General features: G+C 40.8%; 1 protein-coding gene across 6 annotated transcripts in view; it reads left to right on the plus strand.

The window, feature by feature from the left end:
* Positions 1–27887, plus strand: part of lrch1 (leucine-rich repeats and calponin homology (CH) domain containing 1) — a 46330-nt gene that overhangs the window by 5722 nt on the left and 12721 nt on the right. For 4 of the 6 annotated variants that reach the window (XM_061691406.1, XM_061691407.1, XM_061691401.1 and 1 more), the window contains exons 2-13: positions 9499–9643; positions 11706–11832; positions 11933–12038; positions 13372–13508; positions 14534–14649; positions 16141–16237; positions 17452–17557; positions 18301–18407; positions 21755–21831; positions 23672–23764; positions 23842–23919; positions 25618–25654. In XM_061691406.1, the coding sequence (XP_061547390.1) occupies positions 9499–9643; positions 11706–11832; positions 11933–12038; positions 13372–13508; positions 14534–14649; positions 16141–16237; positions 17452–17557; positions 18301–18407; positions 21755–21831; positions 23672–23764; positions 23842–23919; positions 25618–25654 (1226 nt within the window). The remainder of the gene's footprint in view (positions 1–9498; positions 9644–11705; positions 11833–11932; positions 12039–13371; positions 13509–14533; positions 14650–16140; positions 16238–17451; positions 17558–18300; positions 18408–21754; positions 21832–23671; positions 23765–23841; positions 23920–25617; positions 25655–27887) is intronic. The other 2 variants (XM_061691403.1, XM_061691402.1) reach the window with 2 other exon arrangements.

Raw genomic sequence — 27887 nt, forward strand, 5'->3', positions numbered from 1 at the left:
ACATAACATACCTCATCTCATCATGCTCTTCATTTTCTGAATGAGTTCAGATAAGTGCATTTACCAAACGTTCAAGGATACACGACGAGAACTTGTTCAAAACATTTTTATTTTTTTTAAATCTAGTTCCAAATACTTCCTCTTGACATATTTGTGGCCAAAAATGCTTCATTGACAACTTGGAACTGTTTAAAAGTGTGTGTGTGTGAGGGGGTGGGGGGTGGGGGCATAATAAAATGAATCATAATAATAATACTGAGAGTGTCAATCAAATGGGAGCGTTGCTATCTATTTTTGGATGCCTGAAATGCATCTCATGACACCTTCCAAACCAAAACAAAGAAAAACAAAGTTGCTTGAGGATTTTGTGTTAGAGCCTGAAAGACGACGGGCACGTGTGAAAACGTCGTCTCTGACTTTGCGGTGTCTCCCAATCTGACAGACGCCAAATCCTTTTCAGTAAATAAACTGGAGCAATCACCCCACCACCCCCTTCACCAAATGTAGGCCAAAATCAACCACACACACACACAGTCACATTCAGACTCTCTCCATAGTGCATCACTTCAGGCTTATCGTAATACGCCGTGAAGCTCACGGCGGCGTACATAAATGAGCATTATCACACGCTCACACACACACGCACGACTGGCTTTCAGTCAAATCAAATGAAACGTGTCGAGGGGAAGCTTTTTAAGTCGCAGTTCAACTTTTGACCCAATTGTGTCTTGTATTGGGTGGACTTTGTCTTTGAAGGACCCCTGGAAAGCCAAAATTACCCTTAAATGAAACAAATGAGTCAAACAAAATTGCAAAAATTAAAATGACAAAATCTCAATTTCTTCCCAACTTAGCGTTGTCCATCTGGCTGGTGTATATGTTTCAAATTTGGTAGCAATCGTACTAAATCTCTCGGTCAAGTTAGACTTTGAAGAACCTCTGTAAATGACTCATTTGACCTTAAAATGGCAGACTCATCTCTTCAGGCATGGCTTGGTGAGACTTTATTGTGGGTCTACTCATGATAGACATGTCTACCAAATTACAAGTTGCTTAGTTGAATTGGATACTGGGGCTTACCTTTCAAAAAAGTTGAAGGACCCCTGGAAATGGCTTAAAAAAACAAAACATAAAATGTCCACTTCACATCAAAATGGCAGACTTACTGTGTAGTTTCAGGCATGGCTTTTTTTCAAAACATTTATGAGCAATCATGAGAGCGATTACATCAACACTTAATGCTGATATGCATTTAGTGGAGGTTCGGTTTAGCTTAGCGACATTAGCACCATTGCTCTATCTGTATGACACACACACAGACTGTAACAACCCCCCCACTGACCCACATATTACACAGCCTTCAGCAAACCCGTGTGTTTTGACATGTCTGCTGACTTCCGAGTTCGAGCCCCCCCTACCTAAATCCGTAATCCTGTTAATTTATTTCTCGCTTTTTTCCTTTTCCAGCACCTCATCCACACTTTTGTGGCGCTGTCAAGCTCCAGTGAGCTAACGATGTTCACGAGCTGGTTATTTCCACCAACAATCAGAACAAAGGAAGCGGTCGCGGCAGCGTAGCGACCGCCACCGATCTCTGTTGCTCTCTCTTTTCTCCTCGTCCTACTTTCTCCTGACTGGGAGGCGCGAAAGTGGGATGAGGAACGAGCACCGTAAAGAAGGCATTGCTGTTACGTAATGCTAGTGACAATACATCATTTATTTAGTGATCGTCTACTTTGTTGACACTGTAAGGACACTCTTATGTCACATTTGTGTGCGTGTACATGTGTTTGAGTGTGTGTGAGAGAGTGAGTGCATGTGTGTGAGAGAGTTGTGTATGTGTTTTTGTGCAAGTAATGAGAGCAAGTCCTGTGTGGGGGGGGGGTGAGAGGAAGATTCTATAATTGTTTGTATGACTGTGTATGTGTTAGTGTTTTTTCTGTGTTTGCGTGTCAGTGTTGTGTGAGTGTGTTAGCCTGTGTATGTACTTTGTTTTTGCATTCATGGTTGTGTGTGTGAGAGAGAGTGTGTGTGTGTATGTGAATGAGACAGTGTGAGTGTGTGTATTTCCATGTGAGAGTGTTTGTGTGTGAGAGAGATTGTGTGTTTTGTGTGAAAGTGTGTTTGTGAGTGTGAGTGCATGTTTGTAAGAGTGTTGAGTGTGTGTGAGAGAAAGATTGTGAGTGTCTGTAAGAGAATGAGAGTATTTGTGTATTTTGTGTGCGTGAGTGTCCGTTTGTGTGTCATGTGAAAGTGTATGAGTGTGTGTTGGTGTATGTGTGAGTATTTGTGTGCAAGTTTGTTTGAGTGTGACTGAAAATGTCTGTCTGTTTGTGTGCAAGTCAGTGAGTGTGTACGTATTTGTGCGATAGATTGTGTGTGTGTGTCTGTGTGTGTCACAGTGACGTTTGTCGTCTCTAGGCTGTAATTGTGTAAGCATACATGCATTCCATCCAACATAGCCTGCAGCGACTTGGGAGGCGAATCAATCAACTGGAGCATAAAAGATGTTCCTTTAGTGTGTGTGAGTGTGTCTGTGTGTGCGTACGTGTGTGATGTCGCAACAGATGGACATAGGTCGAGAAATGGGTCGTTTGGAATTCCTGTGGGCAGGGTGTCTTTAAGTTTTCCAAAATGAAGGCCAAAATCTCCATACCTGAAGTCATCTTAAAAACATCAACTCAAATGTCTTCACATGCCAGGTTTAGTCTTGCTCCTCCTAACGACAAATAGACAAGTTAATTGTCACAAACAGATTAAAAGTCCAATTATGCACCATGGCTACACACACAATTACCTAAACTCATGAAACCATCAAAGTCCTCACATGCCATTTTTAATCTTAGCTCTCATGACAACATGTCGACAAGTTTATAGTCACAAAAACAAAATAGATTGGAAGTGCAACGATTCATTTTTAGGCCCCTTAAGAACTCGTCATAAAAACACAAAAGATCATTAAAATGTCCCCATATGCCCAGTTGAGTCTTGGTCCTCATGGCGACAGATGGACACACAAATTTAATTACGCATTTTTATGCCCCCTGAACTGTCACGATGCGATTTTAAATGGACCCAGAAGCAGGCGGAGGCTGAAGAAGTTTTGTGGATAATGGTTTATTGAGAAGGGATGTGGATCCTTGAGGCGTACTGGTGGGTCGTCGAGACAAGGAGCGTGCGGCAGGTAATGGCGTGAGCAAGTGGATGGCTTGACGGCGTGGTGGAACAGGTCAGCAAGGCGGGCAACACGGGAGGAGCACGGAGGACAAGGAAGAACATGGAGATCAGAAATATTCCGAGGACTGGCGTAGCTTACGTGTAAGTAGAGAGCCGGTGTACCACGGGCGAACGTTAATACTCTTGCAGTGGGGTCTTGCATCTGGCAGGCTTAAATGCAGGTGATGATGAAGGCTGATTGATAACAGGTGCGTGGCCGAGGTGGTGCTAATTACTGGGAAGAGAGGGAGACAGAGAGGACGAGATGGGCGCAAAGCGCCACCCAAGCTCCAACAACGGAACTGGAGGCACAGCTCATGACAGTACCCCCCTCTCAACAGACTCCTCCTGGCGTCCTGCCCGGCTTCCCAGGGTGAGCCATGTAAAAATCCCTATTCAGGGAGTCATCAAGAATCAGCTTGTGGGAGATCCAGAACCATTCCTCCTGACCATACCATACCATACCCCTCTCAGTCCACCAGGTACTGGTAACCCCTGCCCCTGGGCCTCACATCAAGGACCCGCGAGACGGGGAAAGCCGGATGGTTGTTGATAACACGAGGAGGCGGCGGTGGTACGGCCGCAGGGCTAAGAGCGCAGGTGGAGACAGGCTTGAAAAGTGACACATGCAACGGTGGATGAATTTTGAGAGATTGTGGAAGTTTAAGTTGGACTAATGTGGGATTGATGTTTTTGGTGATGGGGAAGGGACCAATGAAGCGCGGAGTGAGTTTGCAGGATTAAGTCTGGAGTGGGAGGTCACGGGAGGAAAGCCAAACCATCTGACCCACATTGTACTCAGGCGTAGGGGAGCGACGAAGGGCCGCGAGCTGTTTATTTCTCTCAGCGGACCGGGTTAAGGCCTTCCTTGCATATGGACTGGACACGTTGAAGGTGCTCCCTCACTGCGGGAACCACCACCGAATGCTCCTGTTGCTTGAACAAAGGAGGCTGGAAACCATAACAGGCCACAAATGGAGACATACCTGTGGCGGAGCTGGTGAGGGAGTTATGGGCGTACTCTAACCATGGAAGGAACGTGCTCCAGGAGGTGGGATTGCGAGCGGCAACGCAGCAAAGAGCAGATTCCAGACTTTGGTTTGCCCACACGGACCACGGTCTGAGACAATGTCCATCAGAATGCCATGAAGTCTGAATACATGGAGGACTAGGAGATTAGCTGTTTCAAAAGCAGAGGGCAACTTAGGAAGTGGTACATCATGGAAAAACGATCTATGATGGTGTTACCTTCAGAGGGGGGTAGGCCTGTGACGAAGACCAGGGAAATGTGGGGCCATGGGCGGCTCGGTGATGGGTAAAGGGTGCAGCAGGCCAGCTGGGGGTTGATGGGAGGCTTTACCTCGAGTACAGATGGAGCAGGCTAGGACGGACTCACGGGTGTCTTTTGACAGGCTGGGCCGCCAGAAGTGCATGAATTGGATTGTGCGGGTGATAGCGGGGTGACAGGTGAGTTTAGTATTAACTGAAGGATGTCAGATCGTGCCGAGTCTGGTACGAACAGCCGGTCTGGGGGTGCAGTCTTGGGATCTGGTTGGGTCTCTTGGGTATCCTTCACGATCTGCTCGATTTCCCATGTAGCAGCCCCGCCCGACAAAGTAGGTTGGAGGTGAGGATGGTTTCATGTTCAGCAGGGCTGGATGGGGGTGAGTACATGCGGGAAAGGGCGTCTGGCTTGCTGTTGCGGGAACCAGGACGAAAGGAGAGACTGAAATTGAACCGACTCAAGAAGAGGGCCCAGCGAGCTTGTCGGGGATTGAGACGTTTGGCGGAACGGAGGTAAGCAAGGTTTTTGTGATCGGTCCAAATGATAAATGGAGACTCAGCCCCCACCAGCCAATGTCTCCACTCTTCCAAAGCCCAGATGATCACCAGAAGCCTCTCGGTTGCCAACATCATAATTCCTTTCAGCAGGGGACAGACGACGGGAGAAAAAGGCACAGGAATGAGGTTTCTGTTAAGTGGGGTCCCGCTGCGAGAGGACGGCCTCCACCAAGAACTGGAGGGAGGGGTCAGGGTGTCTCAGTATGGGAGCACTGGTGAACGGAGTTTTTAGCTGGTAGAAGGCTTGGGATGCGGCCGGGGGGAAAGCGCCACCCAAGCTCCAACAACGGAACTGCAGGGCACAGCTCATGACATGAACATTATATCACATTTGAAGTCAAACATCGAAGACACCATCAAAATTACTCGACATGATGTATGTACTGTTTGGTTTAGTTTACAGTCACACACACGTTCGACATGAACAGACGCCTCCATATTTAATCTCATCTCAATACCCCATCGAAATATTTGAATTAATGGGCAAGATTAAAGTCACACACACTTATGTATTCGATTAAGTATCTTTATGACAAACAGGAAGGCACACATCACAGCTAGAGTCATTTTGAAAACATCAAAGACGCTGTCCAAATGTGCTCGCAAGACATTTAGACTTCATGACGATAGTCTATGTTTAGAAATTGGACAAACTGCAAATATGCAATTCTCTGCCCCCACAGAAACACACACACACACACTCGTGCTGACACACATTTTCACCGCCACTCATGCGAGTAGACTCACATGCACACACACAAACTGCATTGCGTGCAGAAACGCTCTCATGCTGGATGGGTTGTGTTGGTGTGTAGTTTCTTTGTCATGTGACCAATGGGAGGACGACACTGTGTATCTTTAATACTGACAATGTAGCCAACGTTTGCTGCTGCTCTGTCAAGTCCTCTACTCTAGCTGCGGCCTTCAAACGTTACCGCACGTTCTAAAAATACAGAGGTGTGTGTGTGTGTGTGTGTGTGTGTGTGTGTATCAGCGTGTATGTGCATCTGTGTGTGTGAGTGGATGCATGTATGTGCATGTATATGTGTGTGTGCGTGCGTGCGTGCGTGCTTGCATGTGTGGGAGTGTGTGTGTATGTCTTTGTGTGTGTGTATGCGACCACACGGGCTTACTCAGCTGTAAAATCCCTGACTCTCGTTGATTCTTCCGTTTTCTTTATTTTACCATCAGATCCTGACGTCGTAACTTGTAGCACAGGGTGATGAAAGGATATTTCCATGAATTTCTATTTGATTTGATTTAACTAACATTTCCCTTTAGCTGCATCCGCAGTTCAAAGCTCTTCCATGTGTACTCCTTACACTAACAACAGGGCTGCGAACAGATTCGAGCTAGTTTACAAAAGCATAAACAGTGCTGTCAGTAACGGTGCTGGCTTGAATGGTGCCCTGTGCGACATCCCTAGTTGGCTCCCTCCTAGGTCTATCGTGGTCCGGGGGGTTAACCAAAACCTCTCCAAAAACAAGGTGAGTGACATCAGAATCAGAATCATCTTTATTTCGCCAAGTATGTCAAAAACACACAAGGAGTTTGTCCCTGGTAGTTGGAGCCGCTCTAGTACGACAACTGACACTCAATAGACCGAGAATACATTTGATAAATAAAGACACTGAGAAAACTGAGCAATAAAAGGTTGTTAGTAATCTGGTCATGCCGGTACAATTTTTATTTATTTAAAAAAAAAATTGACAATTTTGCAAAAAGATGCAGAGTTCTCTAGCAATGAGAGCACTTTGAATGACTAATAGAGCAATAGTCTGGTGCAATGACCATTGTGCAAAGGGCGCCGAGACTTCAAGAAATGTATGCAGTTTAAAGTGACCGGTAGTGCGATAATATGGGACAATGTCGATTGTGCAAATGTTGCAGATACTACTCCGTCGATTGTGCAAATGGTGCAGATACTACTCAGGCACATTTGTGGCCAGGTATTGGTCAACAACAACTTTGCCACAGTATTTAGCAACTTTTCTTGCTGCTCTTGAGATTATTTTTCAAAAAGAGACTGGCAACTTTAATTCCCACGAAGAAACACAGACAGACAGAACATGATTGGACTAATTTTCACATTGTTTTGCGTATGACAAGAAAAGAGCCTGCTGGAAGGCAATTATGAAAATGTAAAATCTTACTTTATTATGGATCATGTTTATGTTCAAGCCTTGACCAAATGGACAGATGGACAAAAGGTACCTTATTTTCACATTACAGTTGTGGTACCCTTGAGATAAGGGTTTAATTTGTTCCATACCCAAGCTTGGAATTCAATTTATTTGTACATCGAATAAGGTTTTCCCATTGAAATAAATTGAAATGCCGTTAATTTGTTCCAAAAATCGGCAAATATATATTTACAGAATAAGACAAATATTATGACATTCAAACAAAAACAATTGCCTATGTTGTGCAGATTTTTCCTGATTTTCTTTTTTTCCTCTTCTGTTTTAAAGTTAAATACTAGGGGACAAAGTATTGTAAAACAGTCAAATGCGCTCCCTGTTATTCATCTCTTTACTGCTCTAAGCATTAAAGGACAAAAAGAAGTTATTTTCTTCAGTATATATATTTAAAAAATTAATCTTCTGATTAATCGGTTGTTGGATTTTTCTTCTGCCAAATATCAGAATCGGCATCTGCCTCAAAAAGTCCATCTGTCGGGTCATAAACATAATAAAACAATAGTGAATGTAAGAAATAAACGGCTTTTATAACGTGTAATTACTGTACGTACTCTAGTATTTGTGTGTTGGTTTTGTGCCTTTAAGAGGCGTGGTCTAGTGAGTGATTCGGGTTGGCCGGTTAGCCGGCGTGTGACTGGGTGTGAGTTATGGCCTATAGCAGCTCCTTGCAAGTGTTCTCATTTGTATTTGTGTGATTGACTGTTTGGCCTGTTCAATAAACAGGCAACTGTGGTTTTCCTTTCCATTACCACCGTAACTGTAAAGACAGTTTTCCCTATAAGTTGATGCAAAGTAATGCTGTTTAAAAAAAAAAGTGTCTTCTTCGGTATCAGGAGAAATAAAGTAAATCCCCCCCAAACTAAATTTGTTTTGAATAATGACATTGTCATTTCCTTTTGAGGCGGAGGATGGTGATGATGAAGAATGGCAGAATGGCGGTGCAGTGCAGTCGTGTTTTTGTTGCACTTTTGGTTGAGTGTGTTATTATAGGGAGGCGTCTCGCCTTTTTCCTGAGGATGCAGCTGCCTCACCCCCCCCCCCCCACAGACACACACACCAAGGCTAAAGTTTACACCCTGCCCATAGGTACTGACCATTGGAGGATTTACAGTAAACGTCCACTACATATAGTGTTTTTGAGGTAAAGCACTACAGTATTTTTATGGCAAATAATTTTTTGTGATTGACTATTTTATTTCCCTGCTCGTCACATACAGTGTGTGTGTGTGTGTGTGTATGTGTGCGTGCACGCGTGGTTGTCCATGTCTTTAACAAATTTTTGCAATTAAATACATTTATTACAAAAGCAAATTCGCTGTTTTTTGTGCTCATGCAAAAGCAATAAACGGTTCTCTGGTGCCATCTTAATTGTCCAGTGCTTTTTCTTTTAATAGGTAGAGGCGGAAGAGGGTCTCGCCGAGCTTGTCTGTGAAATTCAAGCTTCTAAATAACTGTAATTACAAGCAGCCGCCAGTCGATGGTGACGTTGCGTTGGATTTGAGATCAGCACTGCTTTTGAGTGGAAGATCAAAATTAAGGGATGAATCTTGACTTGTCACGTCAATTAAGAGGGAGCGAAATGCCAACATGTCAGAAGTCAGAACAGTTTAGGCACCTCACATTCAAACGGTGTATGTATATGTATGGTATAAACAGAGTATGTGTGGCGATAGGTAGTATAAAGTGTGTGTCGCCATCGTGAGAAAAGATGACGTAGTCTGTGGAGTGAATGGCAAACGCTATGTAAAAAAAAATAAAAGCCTGGAGTGAATGGCAAAAGCCTCTGACGTTCAACTCAAGCCGTGCGATGAGTCAGTGTTGCTCACGGGGCATTACTTAGTTGTATGTCCGTAAATAATTGATTTGCCATCAAGAGCACTTTCTCGGTCTTGTTGTTTTATAGTTTGAGGTGTCACAAAAGTAATAAATATTAGTGTCAAACTCCCTGTTCTGCTTGAGATGTTTATTTTCACCAAAAGCTCGTTTTGCCGCTTTTTAATCAGAAACCAGTGTTTTTGGTGAAACCAACCCATACTGTTGGTTAGTAAATAAGGGAAAAAGCTAGAAAATATTTTTTTCTGCTGAAAGAAGAGTACTGTATTATTTATTTTGGTTGGTTCGATGCTTATATTGTAAAAGAAGACAATATTCTGTGGGTCTTGATATGTCAGTCAAAACAGTTTGAGATGAGTTGAACTTTTGATTTTAAAAGCCTTTTTATGTGTTTTCGTATGTTCAGATTTGTCCAAGAACCGTCTGTCTGACGTTCCCTCAGAAGTGTGCCACCTGGTGGCCTTGGAGACCCTCAACCTGTACCACAATTGCATCAGGAGCATCCCGGATGCCGTCATCAGCCTGCACTCGCTCACCTCGCTCAACCTCAGGTACACAAAATATGTGGAAAGACAAGGAAACAAACTAGTGAGTTGTATCTAGGCCTGCAGCTATCGCATATTTCAGTATTCAAGTATCCTACTGAAATTTCTATCGTATAATCGATTATTCGTATAAAATATATTTTTGCTTGGTCAAAGAGCAATTATGAATACATGAGAAAATAAGACATTTCACTTAAAAATGTCTGACAATTGTTTTTCTTTTTTAGATAAGTTTTTATTTGCAAAATTAATATTCTGTATAGCAGCAAACTGTGTTCTCTTATCTAGAAACATTTCCAGAAAGGGAATTTCAAACACTAATAAAAATGAATAAAACTGATTTGCGTTACGTTAATCTTACCTTGTATCGGGTCGTTCACCCAATTCTGGCTTTCTTTGGCGCAAATGTTGCAACATAGAAGACGTGCTTTTGTAATAGGTTAGGTCTGTGTTCCAAATATTACACGTCATGGTGTTCGCCTTGGTGTTGTTTAATCTGTCATGTTTACACACTATAGACAGCTGTCTTTTTTCTAGCATTTTTCTAAGTCTTCGCCGTTCCTGCTCGCCTCTTTAATCTTCCCGCGGCGTGAATCAGATACGTAACATTCGCTTCCTTTCCTTGTGTAGATGGGTGATGTAACCGCATTGTGCTACATTAATAGTGGCCTGTGCGTCCCTTACATGTTACAATAGAAAAACAACGGTTGCCAGACGCAGAGAAAATACCTCGAGCATGTTTTTATTCAAGTTACTCAAAATACCTAAGTACTCATTGCAGCCCTAGTCGTATCGCATCTTCATTTCAATCAAGCTTACCGCATATTAATTGAAGTGACGCGTATCGTATTGCATCTTAATTTGGGCAAGTCATAGCGTGTCACATTTTAATTGAAGTGAATTGTATCGCTTATTAATTGAGAGGAATCATTGTATCCTATCGTAATTGGAGTGAAAGGCGGGGTACACCGTGGATTAGTTGCCAGCCAATTGAAGCCACCCTGTCTTAATTTGAGTAAATCGTTTTGCATATTAACTGGAGTGAATCAGATTAGATTCAATTTGTAGTTGGAGTGAATCATATCTCATGGTAATTTTTGTTATTGTATCAGAATTGAAGTGAATCGTATTGAATGTTATTTTTTTTGTGAATCGCATTGTATCACATCTCATCGAAATATGAATCATCGTAATTGGATTGGATCTTACCGTGATTCGTTGGAATGTTATTATTGTATCCTAACTGGAATAAATCACATCCTATCGCATCATAATCCATCCATCCATCCATTTTCTTTACCGTTTCTCCTCACTACGGTCGCGGGCTGCTGGAGCCTTTCCCAGCTATCTTCGGGCGGGAGGCGGGGTACACCCTGAACCCGTTGCCAACCAATCGCAGGGCACCAGCCAATCGCAGGGCACATGTAAACAAAATATATACATATAAACCATTCGCACTCACAGTCACACCTACGGGCAATTTGGAGTCTTCAATCAACCTACCACGCATGTTTTTGGGATGTGGCAGGAAACCGGAGTACCCGGGTAAAACCCACGCAGGCACGGGGAGAACATGCAAACTCCACACAGGCGGGGCCGGGATTTGAATCCCGGTCCCCAGAACTGTGAGGCAGATGTGCTAACCAGCCTCCACCGTGCCGGCTCATCATAATCCAATCGTATTATATTGTGATATCGACATTTTCTCAACGTTTTGTAAAGCAAGAAAAAACACATGCTATTAGGCTAACAATATCTCAATTGACTGAATTGTATTGTATAGTTTATTACAGTTAATCGTACCGTACAGTAATTGGAGTTAATTGTGTCATAACATAATTGGCAGTATACGGGATTGAAATTTGAGTAATCGTATCGCCTCAGGCGTATCTTCATCCATTTCGTTAAAGAATAGTCCTTTAAGGACATACAAATTGCACTGGCCTGAATGGCGCAGAGGAACATACTGTATTGTAAAAGTCCTCGAAGACATGATATATTGTGTTGAGAGTGTCGTTTTCTGTGTGATTGACATCATCAATGATGGCATTTCTTCTTGTATTATCAGTCGCAATCAGCTGAGCTCTCTACCGGCCTGCTTGTGCACTTTACCGCTCAGAGTCCTCAATGCCAGCAACAACAAACTTGTCAGCCTACCCGAGAGCGTCGGACAACTACGCCGCCTCATGGAGCTGGTGAGCCTCGCGCCACTGTTTTGGACTACTATACAATTACAGTTAAAAAAAAAAAAAAAAAAAAAAAACATATAAAGGTTGCGTTTGTCTCCTCCTGCAGGACATCAGCTGTAACGAGCTCACAACTCTTCCACGACACATCGGACGACTGCGAGCTCTAAGGGAGCTCAATGTACGCCGGAACCTGCTCTGCGTCCTTCCAGAAGGTTGGTCGGCCACAACGCTGCGACAAAATTGTAAATCCTAACAATGCTAACGGGTAGCATTCTAACATCTGGCTATCCAACAACAAGTGCAGACATGTTGAATCTGAAACGTATCAGGCCTCAGTGGACAGGCGCTATACTTCTAAAGCTGAGTGAGAACTGATAAAAAGCTAATATGCTAACAGTACCATCCATCCATTTTCAACACCGCTTATCCTGGTTAGGGTCGCAGGGCGCTGGAGCCTATCCCAGTTGACTTCGGGCGAAAGTCGGACTACACTCTGAACTGGTCACCAGTCAGTCACAGGGCACATAAAGACACGGACAACCATTCGCACTCACATTCACACCGTCACTGACTAGGAACTGAACCCACGCTGCCCGCATCAAAGTCAGGCGAGTGTACCACTACACCATCAGTGGCTAATATGCCAACAGTTGATATGCTAAAACACCACCATAGACCAACATTAATACATAACTTGCTTGATAAGGATAGCATTCTAAATGGGAATTGATGAAATGCTAATAACGCTAACAAAAAGCATGCTAACATCTCAGAACCCGCGAAGATACTTAATGTTAAGTCTGCGACGTCTCGGGCCTCAGTGGACAGGTTAGTGTCATACTAAAAAAAGGCAGAATGCTAACAAACTAACAGTTGTATGCTAATTTGTAGCAATACAGCACACTGAGTACAGAAAAGGCTGAGGTAGATCACTAAGGATTTTACAATTTCGGATTTCAAATGAGAATTGCTAAAATGCTAACAGTTGATTTGCTAACATATAGGAAGATTGCAACTTCAATAAAGAAATTCCTTAGACAGATGAATAACAATTTTAAATCATCACGTCAGGTATTTTTTCTCATGAGAACTGTACAAATGATAACATGCTCACAGTTACTATGCTAATATATAGCAAGATAGCAGCATGAATACAGAACTTGCTTATGTAGATAAATAAAGATTTCACATCAGGGTGTCAGGTACTATTTCTAATGAGAATTGATCAAATGCCTACTTGCTAACAATTTTTATGTTAACATATTACATGAATAGCAACCCGAATACAGAAAATGTGAAGGCACATCACTAGGAAATTTACATCATGTCCTGTAGTCGAGTACTATTTCTAATGAGGAGTGATTCTAACATGTTAACATTGTCGGTATGTTAACATACAGCCATAAAAGATACATGAATCCGGAACTCGCTTTGGTAAATTGTGGTCTTTAGTCAGCTACTACAAACGCTAACAGTTGGTGTATCAATATATAGTAAGATTGCAATCTTTTTTAGCTTAGCTTAGCTGTTGGTGTGTGCATGCAGACCTGGCCGACCTTCCTCTGGTCAAGTTGGACTTCTCGTGCAACAAGGTGTCCACCATTCCGCTGAGCTACCGGAAGATGGCGCAGCTACAGGCGCTGCGGCTGGAGAACAACCCGCTGCAGAGCCCCCCAGCACAGGTACCGCCGCCCACCTCTACCGGTTCCACCATCTGTCTGCCGCTGTCGCCGCCCACGTTTATATACGGCGCACCTGGAAAGTATTCACAGCGCGTCACCTTTTTCCACATTTTGTTATGTTCCAGCCTTATCTCAAAATAAATTCTCTCTTAAAAATTCTACACACAATCACATAACGATAGCATTAAAAACTTTTTTAAAGGTTTGCTAATACATTTTTAAATTAATAAAAATAAATTTAAAAAAAGATGATACATCTACTGTGCATGAAGTATGAACCTTCTTTAGGGACTAAAACCTTCTCTTCGGAGTAGGATTTTTGTCGAATCACTAGGCCATTCTCGTGGGACTAAAACCTTCTCTGGGGACTAAAACCTTATCTTCGGACTAGTGCATTCTCTTGGGACAAAAACCTTCCCTCAGGACTAGACCATTCTCTCTCAGGACTAGACCTTTCTCTTGTGATTAAAACCTTTTCTTGTTACCGGCCCAGACCATTCACTCGGGCATGGAACCTTACCTTGGGACTAGAACCTTTTCCCTGGACTAGAAGCTTCTCTCAGGACTAAAAACCTCTATTTTCACAATAACCTTGTCTCTGTATTAGAATCTCTTGGGACTAGAACTTTCCCTGGGACTAGACTATACACTACAAGCCTTCTCTTTGGACCAGAACCATCCCTCGGGACACAAACCTTCTCTTGGGACTAGAACTTTATCTCCAAATTAGAACCTTCTCTCTGGACTAAATCCTTCACTTGTGACTAGGACTTTCTCACTGGACTAAAATGTTGGGACTCTTGGGATGAGAACCTTCTATCGAGATTAGAGCCTTCTCTCCGGACTAAAACTCTCTCTTGGGACTAGAACATTTTCTTGGAACTGGACCATTCTCTCCGGGTGAGAATTTTAATTTGGGACTGAAAAACCTCTCTTGGGATGAAAACCTCGCTGGTCTAAAACCTTCTCTTGGAATTAAGAACCTACTGTCAGGACTAAAACCTGTTCTCTCCTTCCCCCCTCAGATCTGTCTTAAGGGTAAAGTTCACATCTTCAAGTATCTCAGCATTGAGGCGTGTCGCAGCGACAAGATGGCCGACGCGCTCTACCTCCCTGTCATGGAGCGCCTCAGCCTGACGCGGTGAGTTACATTTTGGGAGGCTAATGGTAGAAGCTAATGGTAGTGACGAGGAACGGCTGCTAAAGCAGGGGCTTTAGTCAAACACTAGTTACAGGAAAACAAACGTTGCTAGTCAAACAAAATAGCAGCATTTATACATACATTATTTTCTCAAATAATGACAGTTCCTTTTTTAATAGACACCGCGTCTCAAGTACCTATTAGTTCATTTTCAATGGGAGACAGGTCTGGACTGTTGGGAGGCCAGTCTAGTACCCGCACTCTTTTACTACGAAGCCATGCTGTTGTAACACGTGCAGAATGTGGTTTGGCATTGTCTTGCTAAAATAAGCAGGGGCGTCCATGAAAAAGACATTGCTTGGATGGCAGCATATGTTGCTCCAAATCCTGTATGTACCTTTCAGAATTAATGGTGCCTTCACAGATGTGCAAGTTACCCATGCCGTGGGGACAAACACACCCCTATACCATCACCGATGCTGACTTTTGAACTTTGTACTCATAACAATCCGGATGGTCCGTTTCTTCTTTGGCCTGGAGGAGACGACATCCATGATTTCCAAAAACAATTTGAAATTTGGACTTGTCAGAGCACAGCACACTTTTCCACTTAGCGTCATTTTAGATGAGCTTGGGCCAAGAGAAGCCAGCGCCGTTTCTGGGTATTGTTGATATATGGCTTTGCTTTGCTTGGTAGTTTTAACTTGCATTTGTTGCTGTAGCGATGAATTGCGTCAACTGAGAATGGTTTTCTGAAGTGTTCCTGTACCCACAGGATGCCGGTTTTTAATGCAATGCCATCTGAGGAATCGAAGTTCACGCGCAATCAATGTTGGTTTTTGGCCTTGCCGCTTACCTGCAAATATTTCTCCAGATTCTCTGAATCTTGTGAGTATATTATGGACCCTGCATGATGAAGTCCCTAAATTCCTTGCAATTGCACATTGAAAAATTTTGTTCTTTAACTGTTGGACTATTTGCTCATGTAGTTGTTCACAAAGTGGTGAGCCTCACCTCATGCTTGCTTGTGAATAACTGAGCCTTTCTGGGATGGTCCTTTCAATAATAATAATAATGTATACCACTTTTATAGCGATTTTCAAGACACTCAAAGATGCTTTACAATTGCACACTTTATTCATTCATTCAGTCACACCCTAGTGGTGGTAAGCTACTTGTGTAGCCACAGCTGCCCTGGGCAGTCTGACGGAAGTGTGGCTGCCATTCTACGCCTACGGCCCTTCAGATCACCACCAAACATCCAACCACATTCATTCATAGGAAATGCGGGTTAAGTGTCTTGCCCAGGGACATAATGACCACATGCACTCGAGCAGGGCTACGAACCTTCGATCCTCTGGTTGCAAGGCTTTCAAGTCATCAATTTATTGGTGGGTACAGAGAGGAGAGAACTGTGCTTCAGGTGTGTGTGTGTGTGTGTGCGTGTTTGTGTGTGTGCGTGAGTGCGTGCGTGCGTGTGTGCGTGTGTAGTGTGGAGGACATGGAGCAGCAAAGGAAGCAGGACAGCGACTCTGGAGTCGGCAGTGATATTGGAGACAAGAGGCTATCAGCAACGGAGGTACGCCGTGTATGTGTCTAAATATATTCTGTATACTGCATATAAAGTATACTTATACGCTTGATGTTTGTAATGACTTTATTTAAGTTATTCTTTGAAAAGTCCCATTGCTTTTGCTGCAAGCTTAAATCGCCAAATCCATCTATGGACTTCTGCACTGCACTTCATCCCATGCATTTCATAAAGTTTTTATGAGAGCAACAGTGTAGTGCTGGCGGAATGTTTGTGGGATATTTAAGGTGTTTATATATATATATATTATATTATATTCTACACTTGTGACATTGATGTTGGTCCTGACTCCACCTGTGATTATACTTTCATAAATCCAAATCCTTTTGCTGCAAGCTTAAATAGGCGAATCCGTCTATGGATTCCGCATATTATTACAGTTGTTGTTACTTTTGTGAAAGCTGCATGCATGCTTTTGCTCGTAGATTATGTCTCCCCTCACATCAAGTACACTTCTGCTATTTGGTGTTAGAAGGGGTAAAACATCTCATTTTTATTGATGGACACTGATAGGTATCTGTGTTTTGTATTGATTTAATTAAATGTGTTCAAATAAAAAAAAACCTACAGATTAATTTAAAAATATATGAGTATTTATTAAAATGTAGAATTTTTTTATTTATTTGCATTTACGATTTCTTTTTTGATTATTCAAAATGATAGGGTTTTATAGAAAGGTATATTAAAATATATTTTTATTTAATACAAATGTAATTAAATTGGATTGAATATAAACCAATTACAAAATAAGTCAATTTATTACAAAGTTTATATTTAAAAATAAAATCACTTTTGAGTAATACTGTCAGAAATGTTTTTCTTTCTAAATTAATTTAAATAAAAATGACAAAAATTACAAAGTAAAACATATACCGGTACTTTGATTCAATTAAATGTAAAATTCATTTTTAGCTATTCAATTTGTTGTTAAATTGCAAAAAATATTGCAAATCAAGTAACTTTTTTTACTCATGTTAAATTAATATGAATATTTATTAAATATTCCATTTGGATTGAGGCAATGTCATCAGAGACATTAATTGAACAGTACATTCATTATTGTGGGCGCAAGATGAATATCTTGTCCTTCGCAAGGGGTCAAAATATTAGAAACAGCCCTCAGTATGATTCATTACCCTTTTATGTGTGTGCATGGATGTGCGTGAGTGTGTGTACTGTGTATAACGTGTGTTATGTTGTTGTGCGCATAGCCATCGGATGAAGACAGTTTGAGTCTCAACGTTCCAATGAGTCACATCACGGAGGAGGACGGACTCAGTAAAGACGACTCCAGCGAACACATCAGCTCCCTGACAGGTGCGCGCACACGCACGCACTCCCCAGATGCGCCACTTAAATAGACTTCAATCAGCCTCAACCGGGTCAGCGCAGACGGGACATTAGAATGGATGCTGAGAAACTCAATTGTTAGCATTTTCTTGTCTGACATCTCCAAATGAAAGCCCCCTTCACCCTCATTAACTTTAGAATAACATTTATTCACTTGTGTCTTTCACACAGAACCCAGTCAAGTCAAGAGGGATCAATCAGTGAATTAGTGCTTGGATGCACCAATTGTACAAACGTTCTCGCCTCGTTCCCACTGAGTCTCCACAAAACTGGCACAGCAGTAGAGCTGGCATTCAGTTGCCTGTATCTTTCACACAGAACCCAACAAAGGGGGCCAATAAGTGAATTTGTCCTCGGATGCGGCAATATTGGGAACTCTCTAGCCTCTTTCACACAGAGATTTTGTATATTCAGAGGCTGGAATTTAGCCGCCAGTGTCTTTCACACAAAATCCAACTAAGTGGAAACAATCAGTGAAGTAGTGCTCGAATGCACCAGTTTTGTGGAACGTTGAGTCTCTTTCAGACAAGAGATTACAAAAAATTAAAGCACTGTCTTTTTTTGCTCCTTTCTTTCACACACAAACTAAAAAAGTGGGAAATTGCAGATGATGTGGATTTCCACACAGACACACGGTTTCCCGCAATCGGTGAATTAGTGCTCGGCTGCACCAACTGTGTGGAATCTTTAGCCTGTCTTTTTCCATGCAGATCCCAGCTCGGAGGCGGTGCGGCTTATCGAGGAGAGCCCAACAGAGGCGCTGAGGGAGCAGCTGGCCTATCGAGACGCCGCCGCTCGCTTGGTGGGCTATATTAGGGCGAGTCCGTTGCGCTTACCTCATCGTGTAAAGTCGCCTGTGACCAAATAAGGACATAAGGCACAACAAAGCCTAACGGGCTTGTAAACTTTTTTTTAATTCTTTTTCATCCAGCTGCAAAAAAGTACTGATTAGAATACACTGTGTGGACAAAAGCTTTGGGACAGCACTCTTCATCAGTCAGTGAAATAGCACCTGGGTCATTTTGGACAATTTGGCTTCCAAGCCACAGAAATGCAATCTTTTGCCAGTAACACCCTATATATGTTCACAAAAAGTCCAGATTAGGCTGTAAATCTATAATGTTTTTTTGTCACTAAGACTAAAGAAATACTATTTGTTGAGGAAAAGGCTATACAGAATTTAGCTCAAGCAGGCTAGTTTTGCGTACAAATGTTGTATTTTTCTATTAAAACAAATGTATTTGTTCATAAAAAGGCAACATTAGCCTATGTTTTGCCACTAAAACAATAAAATACTATGTGTTGAGGAAAAGGCTACTTGGAATTTGGCTCAAATTTCCCAAATGTGATATTGTGTCATTAAAACACTATATTAGCTCACAAAAGGTCACATTGGCTATGAAAAGTCCCTATTTTGGTACTTAAACCAAAAAGAACCTCGATTTGTTAAAGAAAAGGCTACAGTTTGCCAAATAATTTTGCTCAGACAGGCTAATTTCCCTAATAAATGTTATAGTTTGTCATTAACGCACTGTATTTGTTCATACAAAGGCAACATTAGGTTATGAAAATGCAATGTTTTGCCACTAAATCTAAAAACATATATATACAGACCCTTTCCAAAAAATTAGTAGATCATGGAAAAGTGGATTTATTTCCATAATTCCATTCAAAAAATTAAACGTTTACAGATTATAGATTCAGGGCCCACAATTTAACAATTTCAAGTATTTATATGTTTATTTTTACATAATTTGGGCTTCCAGCTCGTGAAACCCACAAAATCAGGAATTCAACAAATTTTAATACTGTGAAGAAATCCCCATTTACTTCTCAGTATTTGTAGAAAAAAATAAATAAATTAGGATCACATTATCCATCCATTATCTTTATAGCTTATCCTCACTAGGGTCTCGCGGGCTGCTGGAGCCTATCCCAACTATCTTCGGGTGGGAGGCGGGCTACACACTGAACCGGTCGCCAGCCAATCGCAGGGGACATAGAAACAGGATCACATTAAATCAATCAAAATATGTTACCTTCAAAATGATATGTTCATCTTCAATTCTTGGTTGGGAATCCCTTTGCTGTAATCACTGCCTCGATGTGCCGTGGCATTGAGGCAATCAGCCTGTGGCATTGCCTGGGAGTTATGCAAGCCCAGATTTCCTTGATGCTTGCTTTCAGTTCTTCTTTGTTTTTGGGTCTGGTGCCCCTCATTTTCCTCTTGATAATACCCCATAGATTCTCAATGGGGTTTAGATCCGGCGAGTTGGCTGACCAGTCAAGCACTGTGATGGCATGGGCATCAAACCAGGTTTTGGTGCTTCTGACGGTATGGGCAGGGGCCAGGTCCTGCTGGAAGATGAAGTCTGCATCTCCATTCAGATCCTCAGCAGAAGGAATCATGAAGTCCTCTAAAACGTTCTGGTAGACTGTTGTGGTGACCTTGGATTGAAGAAAGCAGAGTTTACCAACACCTGCACTGGAAATTGCACCCCAAATCATGACTGACTGTGGATATTTCACACTGGACCTCGAGCAGCTTGGGTTCTTTTCTTCACCGGTCTGGAATTTAGCTCAAACAGGCTAGTTTCCCTTATAAATATTATATTTTGTTATTAAACCACTGTATTTGTTTACCAAAGGCAATATTAGACTACTAAAATATTTTGCCATGACCAACATCCATCATCTCTGACAAAAATGTCCACAAAAGCTTTAACATCTTGTCGTCAAACAATTCTTTGCCACAAACATGGCCTATTTGTCAACACAAGTTTCATATTTGTGCACATGAATGTATAGTTCATCACAAAAAGTTGCCATACATTGCTCCCAAAATACTATATCTTGACGCTAAAGCTATATATTTGGCCAAGAAAGTGGGAGTTCCCTGCGGAAATGCACCCATTTGTCATGAAAACACTATATTTGGTCACAAATTGTCTACATTAAGCGATGAAAGCATCTGTACTACGTCAAAGCACTGTTATTTAAAAACTAAAGGCCACAAATACACATTTTGCTTTAAAATACACATTTTTACGAAAATAAGCTGTTCCCATTTGAAAGTCAATATTGTGATTATAAAGCAGTCTATTTGCTCACAAAAGACCACAATCAACCATGAAAACATGACATTTTGCCGTGACAAACATGGTGAAAGAATTTTTAAGACAGGCTTTCTTCTGGATGTTACCGTGCAACGAAGCGCCTGTGCATAAAATATTCATGAGTGTGACGACAAGAACATTTGTTGTGAGTCATCCTTTCTTCATAGCCTAATGTCGCCTTTTGGGGAACAAATGTAGTTTTAAAAAAAATAAATAAATAAAAATACTGCATTTCCATGGGAAACTACCACCTTCCTGTCTGAATATATAGGATTTTTGTCTCAAAATACACATTTCTGTGATCATTCACTGCATTTGTGTGCACAAATATGAGGTCAAATATACAATTCTGTGGCAAAGAAGAAGAAGAACATTTCTCTAAAATGCTGGTGTGTGTTTGTTAGCATTTCTGTTGTCAGATGTCATCATGTCACTGATGCCTTGTCTATTAAAGTCTTCTTGTGAGCAAATCTAGTATGGCAGAATATTGCATTTATGTGGAAAGTTGTCAAAATTAGATGGCAACATTTACCCTTTAACTTAATTGAACTTTGAATGTAAAATTGTATTTTTTTATTTCAGGCAAAACCCAACACTTTCATAGCCTAATTTTGCCTTTTTGTGAACCAATACGGTGTTTTAATGGTGAAATATAAGTTTTGAAGGTGACACTAGCCTTTTTTTGGCTTGCTACATTTTAGAGCAAAATAGAGCCTTTTCCTCAACAAATGACATTTTAGTGGCAACGTGACATTATCATCGCCTAATAAAGCCTTTTTGTGAACAAATAAAGTGTCTTAATGGCCAATTATTGCATTGACATGTGAAAGTAGGTTGTTCAAGCGAAATTCAGTCATGCCTTAAAGCTTTTAAGGCAAAATAATCATGTTTTAGTGTCAGCCTTTTGCTGAACAAATGATTATGGCAACACATGACATTTTCATAGCCTAATGTAAGCTTTTTGTGAGCAAATATAGTGTTTTAACGATAAAATATTGCGTTTATATGCAAAAGTGACTGACATTTACGGTGCGTGTTTGGCTTTCAGGAGCGTACGACGACGTCGGCAGACTTAGACGAGCCGCTGAGGATCGATGAAGACTTGCACTGGACCACAGCGCAGCGGTGAGAAATTTGCTTTCAGAGATGTCCCAGTTAGCATTTATGGCTAATGATGCTAATGCTGAGTGATTCCGAAAGAGTTCAGAATGTCACCAGATGTTTTATTAAGCCTTAATTATTATATTTGCTTTCAAAAAATATTTAAGCGGCAGACCACCATTTTTTAAATATATATTTTTAAATTTTAAGTAATCATGAAAAATAATGTATTTGTTTAAATATTTTTTTTATTTGATAGCACTCACACATTTGACAAATGAGATTCAGTTAGACAAATTAAAACTTGAAGTGTAAATGAAAGTTTTTATGATCTAAAAGATGTATTTATATTAGTTTTCTTTATGAAAATTAATATCAATGTATATGTTCATTCATATTTTTATTATTATTATTATTATAGCTAACTGCTAAAGCCCATTTAGTGAATGAGATGTCAATAAATGTTTTTAGCTGGGAATTGTGCATTTATATATATATATATATATATATATATATATATATATATATGTGTGTGTGTGTGTGTGTGTGTGTGTGTATGGTTCTAGGTAATATGAACTGATTGAATACTTGGTTATTTATTTATTTTAAAATGTTTCTAGTTCTAATTAACGTGAAATTAGCAGGGTTTGCGCCGCCTCTTCCCCACCTTGTCAATGGCTTATTGAAACAGGATGTGGCGAAGCAAATGTTTGCCACGCTGGCGAATCAAAATTGCCTGTGTCAAAACTCAAAAGACCTTCGTGATAAAAAGTGGGCACACTCATTCTGCCATGTGCGAACGGTGTTAATGGTTTAGTTTTTTTCACCCTCTTCGTAAAATGCTTCAATCCGCCGTCCCGCCACTGCTGGCTAAAAGCAGTCAAGCTCACGGGTTTCCCAGCTGCGGGAAGCGGCGCATCGGGGAAGACCAGACCCGAAGCCGCCGTGCGTCAAATTTGAAACATGCATATTTATTATTGAAACTCATATGCAATTCATATCAATTTCTCACAACTTTTAGGCCTGGCCTAGAGGAAATAGTTGTTTATTTGTTGGCTATATCCAATGTTGTGTTGGTCATACTATACAATAATTTATTTCTTGTGTTTACTGTACAATGCTGAAGATAACAAACTTCCTCCCAAGAAATCGCATGCTAAATCGCAATCACAATACTTGTTTAAAAAAAAAAAAAAAAAAAAACCTTGCAATTAAGAGTATTTTATTGAGCCCTACTTCTGAATGATGAGTACTTAGTTTTAATTAGGCCCACATCGTTAATATTTATCGGCTTCCTAGTGACGAGGACTGGCTAAGTGTGGCTCAAGGTTTAGCCACATAAACACACGTGATGTTGTGGCTAACTACACACAAGTGTGGCTAGGAGATTTTTATATTGTTTAGCCACATTGGCTAAGAGGTTTCATGACTCAGTGCCCATCCTGAATTACCTACGGTTAATCTGTTACCATTCATATAATTTTATTTTCATTCTCACTGTTACTATTATATCATATGTTGTATATTTACATAAACATTTATACTATATTAAATGAATATAGTAATTAGAAGTTAAAAACTACAAAAAAAACAATAACAATTCATCAAAAAGTATTGAAAATAATACACATCGGAACTCATTTTTCCCATTAATTATTTATAATGAATTGACACAAGAAATCGCTGCAATTATCCATCCATCCATCCATTTTCTGTACCACTTATCCTCACTAGGGTTGCTGTATGCTACAATTACTAAATTATAATTAATTTGAAATATGATTATTCATTTCATTCTTAATATGTATTTAGAATATTTATTTGAAACAAACTTAAGTCAATAGAAGTGGGTTATTTGTGTTAGTTCCAGGTCAAAGGTAACAGGGGACAGTGGGCTGCACTTGGACATGATCAGCCAGCTTAAAGAGGCTGTGGAGCTACTTCAGGATCCCAGCAGGTCAGAGCTACACCTTAGTCAGGATGTCATATTTCTATTCAGAATTTTTTTAGCAACCTGTGGTTTGTGCCCTTTAGAATCAACTTGGAGCATGAGGACCTGTGCGGGGTGCAACTGTACCCCGTGGAATTGGTCACAGTGGAAGAGTCTGTCAAGTAAGTCAGCGCCGATGGATGCTGGCAGATTGCTGTTCTTGTGGTATTTTACAGTATACAGTTTTGGCGTCAAAATGAAGCATTTCATTCCAAAATACAACTTTCGTGCGGCCAACCATCATATTTTTGGTCCACAAAGCTCCACAGGTGGAGTGTGTTTTAGAAAAAATATATATATTGGAAACGTGGCCTTTTAAGGCAAATATTTTTTTTCTTTGGCCTCTTAAATGTGTGTCGTCCCCCCCCCTCCCCAGGCATAACCAAACATTTCATAGCCTTTTTGTGGACAAATATTGAGTTCTAATTGCAAAATATTGCATTGCCTTGCATAGATCATTTTACACTTGAGACTATGTGAGTCCGGGATGCACGTGTCATGGAAACAATGAGTCCCTGCAACTTATCACAAAATACAGATACACCCGCTACATCACGGTTCTTGTTTCGTGGTCCCACTATATTGCAGATTTTTATTGCAGTTGTTAATCTATCTTTTATACTGTTTGTAGAATATTTTTGTTATCCATTGCTCTTGCTCTCTCTCAATATGAGTTTAGGCCTGCCACGATAGGAAATTTTTTAGAATGATATATTTTCCCCAAAACTTTCATGATAAATGAGAGGATTGTTGATGTTTTTTATGCCACTGATATAATGATATTAGAACATAATAAAGAATTGTACACATCTTACAAATTCTGCCCTGGTAATCAAACATATGAGCACAACAGTGCTCAGTGTTCTCTCATTTCCTAAATAAAAAAAAAAGGGCACATATAGACACGGACGACCATTCGCACTCACTTTCACACCGTCACTGAGTGGGAACTGAACCCACGCTGCCTGCACTGAAGTCAGGCAAATGTACCACTACACCATCAGAACCACTCCCCACCGCCAGTCTCAAACAATTTTACATTTCAGTTTAACAACTCTTAACAGCTTAACCGTTTTAGAGGTTATGCTTGTTCAAAACCTTTGTTTCATAATGTTTCACATACAGTATATGCTCTTTTAATAAGTGCTCCCAATGGGAACTTCCCACTGAGAAGTACAAACTATATATTGAAGATTTTGATTACAGTTGTTACTCTATTTTTTTTATACTGTTATATTTATTTTTGTGCTATCCATTGCTCTTGCTCTCTCTTATTAAATGTGTTTGTCTTGTTGTAGGTGTGTTTATATGTGTTTATAGGCTTTTCAAAAAAATGTTAAGTGGCGTAAATTGAACAAAAACATACCTACCTGTTGGGGTAGGGTTAGGGTTATTTATTCAATTTTCGCTGTTTAATGTAGCCTTTTGTGACTAAATAGTGTTTCAAAACGACATCATTTCCATGGGCAACTACTACTTTCTTGACCAAATATATTTTTTTTTTGTGATGCTATGCACTCCGGTTTCCTCCCACATCCCAAAACCATGCGTGGTACGTTGATTGAGGACTCTAAATTTCCCGTAGGTGTGAATGTGAGTGCGAATGGTTGTTTGTTTCTATGTGCCCTGCGATTGGCTGGCGACCGGTTCAGAGTGTACCCCAACTCCCGCCCGAAGATAGCTGGGATAGGCTCCAGCAGCCCGCGACCCGACCCGAGGATAAGCGCCTCAGAAAATGGATGGATGGTCTACCATCACGCATTTCTTGCGGGTAAGACTTCTGTGGCACGTCCTAATGGGACTTTTTGTTTCCCCCTTAGCGGGCAGGACAGCGATGATGACGTCACCACACCAAAGGTATGTTCACCCAACTTGAATGTATTAATCATGATGACTGATTAGAATTTTGATGTAAGGTATTCTAAATTCATATAAATTAAGCAATTAATAGGTAAATTTGGGAAGGAAAAAAAAGTCTTAACTTTTATTCAAAAGTATGTATTTTCTTCAAAAACAGACAAGTCCAAATTTTTCACATCACTATAAAATTATACTGAAATTGTATTATGCTTTGTGAATATAAATAATTAACAGGTGAGTGTACTGGAACTGCAATCTCTTAAATGAATTTAATTTAAGCCTTAATCCTAGCAAGTCCTACAAAGGGAGAGAAAAGTCGCATTGATTGCACAGTTAACGAGAAATAACGGGCGTGGACATATTTAAGGAAGTATGTGTGGAGTTCTTGATGACGTAAATTCAGTTTTACATACGAGTTGTTTGGTTTTACAGGGTTAGGAAATGCAACATTGAACGATGGCATGTTAGGCAGTCAGATTGAAAGCATTGCGCTATTTTTGTCTAAATGGCACTTTGATGAAAGGCTGTGTAAACTGGGTATAAATCGGTATGAATTGGCCCCATGAAGTTTATTTTGAAAGCCTCACCTGCATCCTGCTGCAGCATGTGGTGGAGGAGGAAGAGGTGGGAGGTGGCTATGAGTTCCAGAAGAAGCGACAGATGATTCTAGAGAAGGCCCGCTTTGAGGCCCAGCTCGCATGCTGCCAGTACGAGTGGCACTTGTCCATCCAGGTAAAAACGTGGTGCAACCTGCGGTAGGTTGGGCATCCTGTCTGTCGAGCTGGCCGCCATCATGTCGTTCGGTTAAACCGACGCGCAGTTTACTGGCGTGGTTTGGTCTGCTGTGGTTTGTGTGTTTGACGCAGAACCCGACTGGCTTTTTGTTGCTTTGTGTGTGAGCACCGGTTTTATTTTTTAATTCAGCCTCGCAATCTAGTTTCACTTTATAACATGAAATTTGGTAGGCCAAAGAAGTTTGAAGAAGCCAAGACACACAAGGTTAGCTATTTTGCGTTAAAGTGGCCGTTTTAGGGTCAATTTTGCTATTTGCAGGGGTCTCTCAATTGTTTTGAAAATGCTACCCTCTGAGCCTGTTTCATTTAACCCTTTAACACCTAAGCCTCAAAATGTCTGCCTGGACTTTTTTGCTTATTTTGACTCGGAAAGGGTCAGAAAATGTCCTGTGAATAAGTGCTTTTGCCCCTTTTTCCCAGAAAACTTGGAATTTTCAATATCTAGCAGGGTTAGGTTATCCCTGACGTGTCGTCGCCGATGCGTCAGGGATAAAAGGAACAGGACATTTGATAGGTGTGTCTATTATGAATAGACGTAATGAAAAGCTCTCAAGAAGCCATGTCTGAAAGACACAGAAGTTAGGCACTTTGATTTGAAGTGGACATTTTAAAGTCTCTTTGGGCTTTTCCAGGACTCCTTCAATTTTTGCAAAAATTCAGCCCCTGAAGCCAGTTTCACTTATCAACATCAAACTTAGTCATCATAACTAGACCCGCCCAAAAAGTCTCAAGAAGCAATGTCTGTGAATACACAGGGGAGTCTGCCATTTTGAATTTAAGGTACATAGTTTTTTTTTGGTGGTAAATTTAATGTTTAGAATCTTTGGTGTCCTTTTATTGGGTTTGCTTGATAATTTTGGTTGGAAATACCCAAAATGTCCTTTTTCAAGCCATTCTCGTTGGTCTTTTCCACCTAGTATTTGAGACCGTCCGATTTCTCAATATTATGCGACATGTAAACGAGCTTTGCTCTGATAGGATCGCTCATTCAAAATATGGAAAGCAGCTTGGCTCTGATTGGTCCATATTAGGGCTGCGGCTATCGAATATTTTAGTATTCGAATATCCTACTAAAAACATTATCGAATAATCCAGTATTCGGATTAATTATAGTTTTGCTTCGTTAAAGACCAATTATGACTACACATGAAAAACTAAGCCATTTCACTTAAAAATCAACGACCAATTGTTTTTCTTTTTTTAGATAATTGTTTTATTTCGTAAATTCACATTGAGCGGCAAACTGTATTTTCGTTTTGAGAAATATTTTCAATGAGGCAAGAAAACATAAATTTCAGTTTAAAGTTTGCATTTTTTCTTCTTAACATTCTTAGCATTTCTTGTAAGTATATATAAAAAAAACATACGTCATTAATTGACAAGGGATAAGGAACCTGTTGTAAAACTTCAAAGCTAGCATTTTAGGATGTGACATC

Source organism: Phycodurus eques, chromosome 12, assembly GCF_024500275.1.
Source record: "Phycodurus eques isolate BA_2022a chromosome 12, UOR_Pequ_1.1, whole genome shotgun sequence".
NCBI classification, from domain to species: Eukaryota; Metazoa; Chordata; class Actinopteri; order Syngnathiformes; family Syngnathidae; genus Phycodurus; species Phycodurus eques.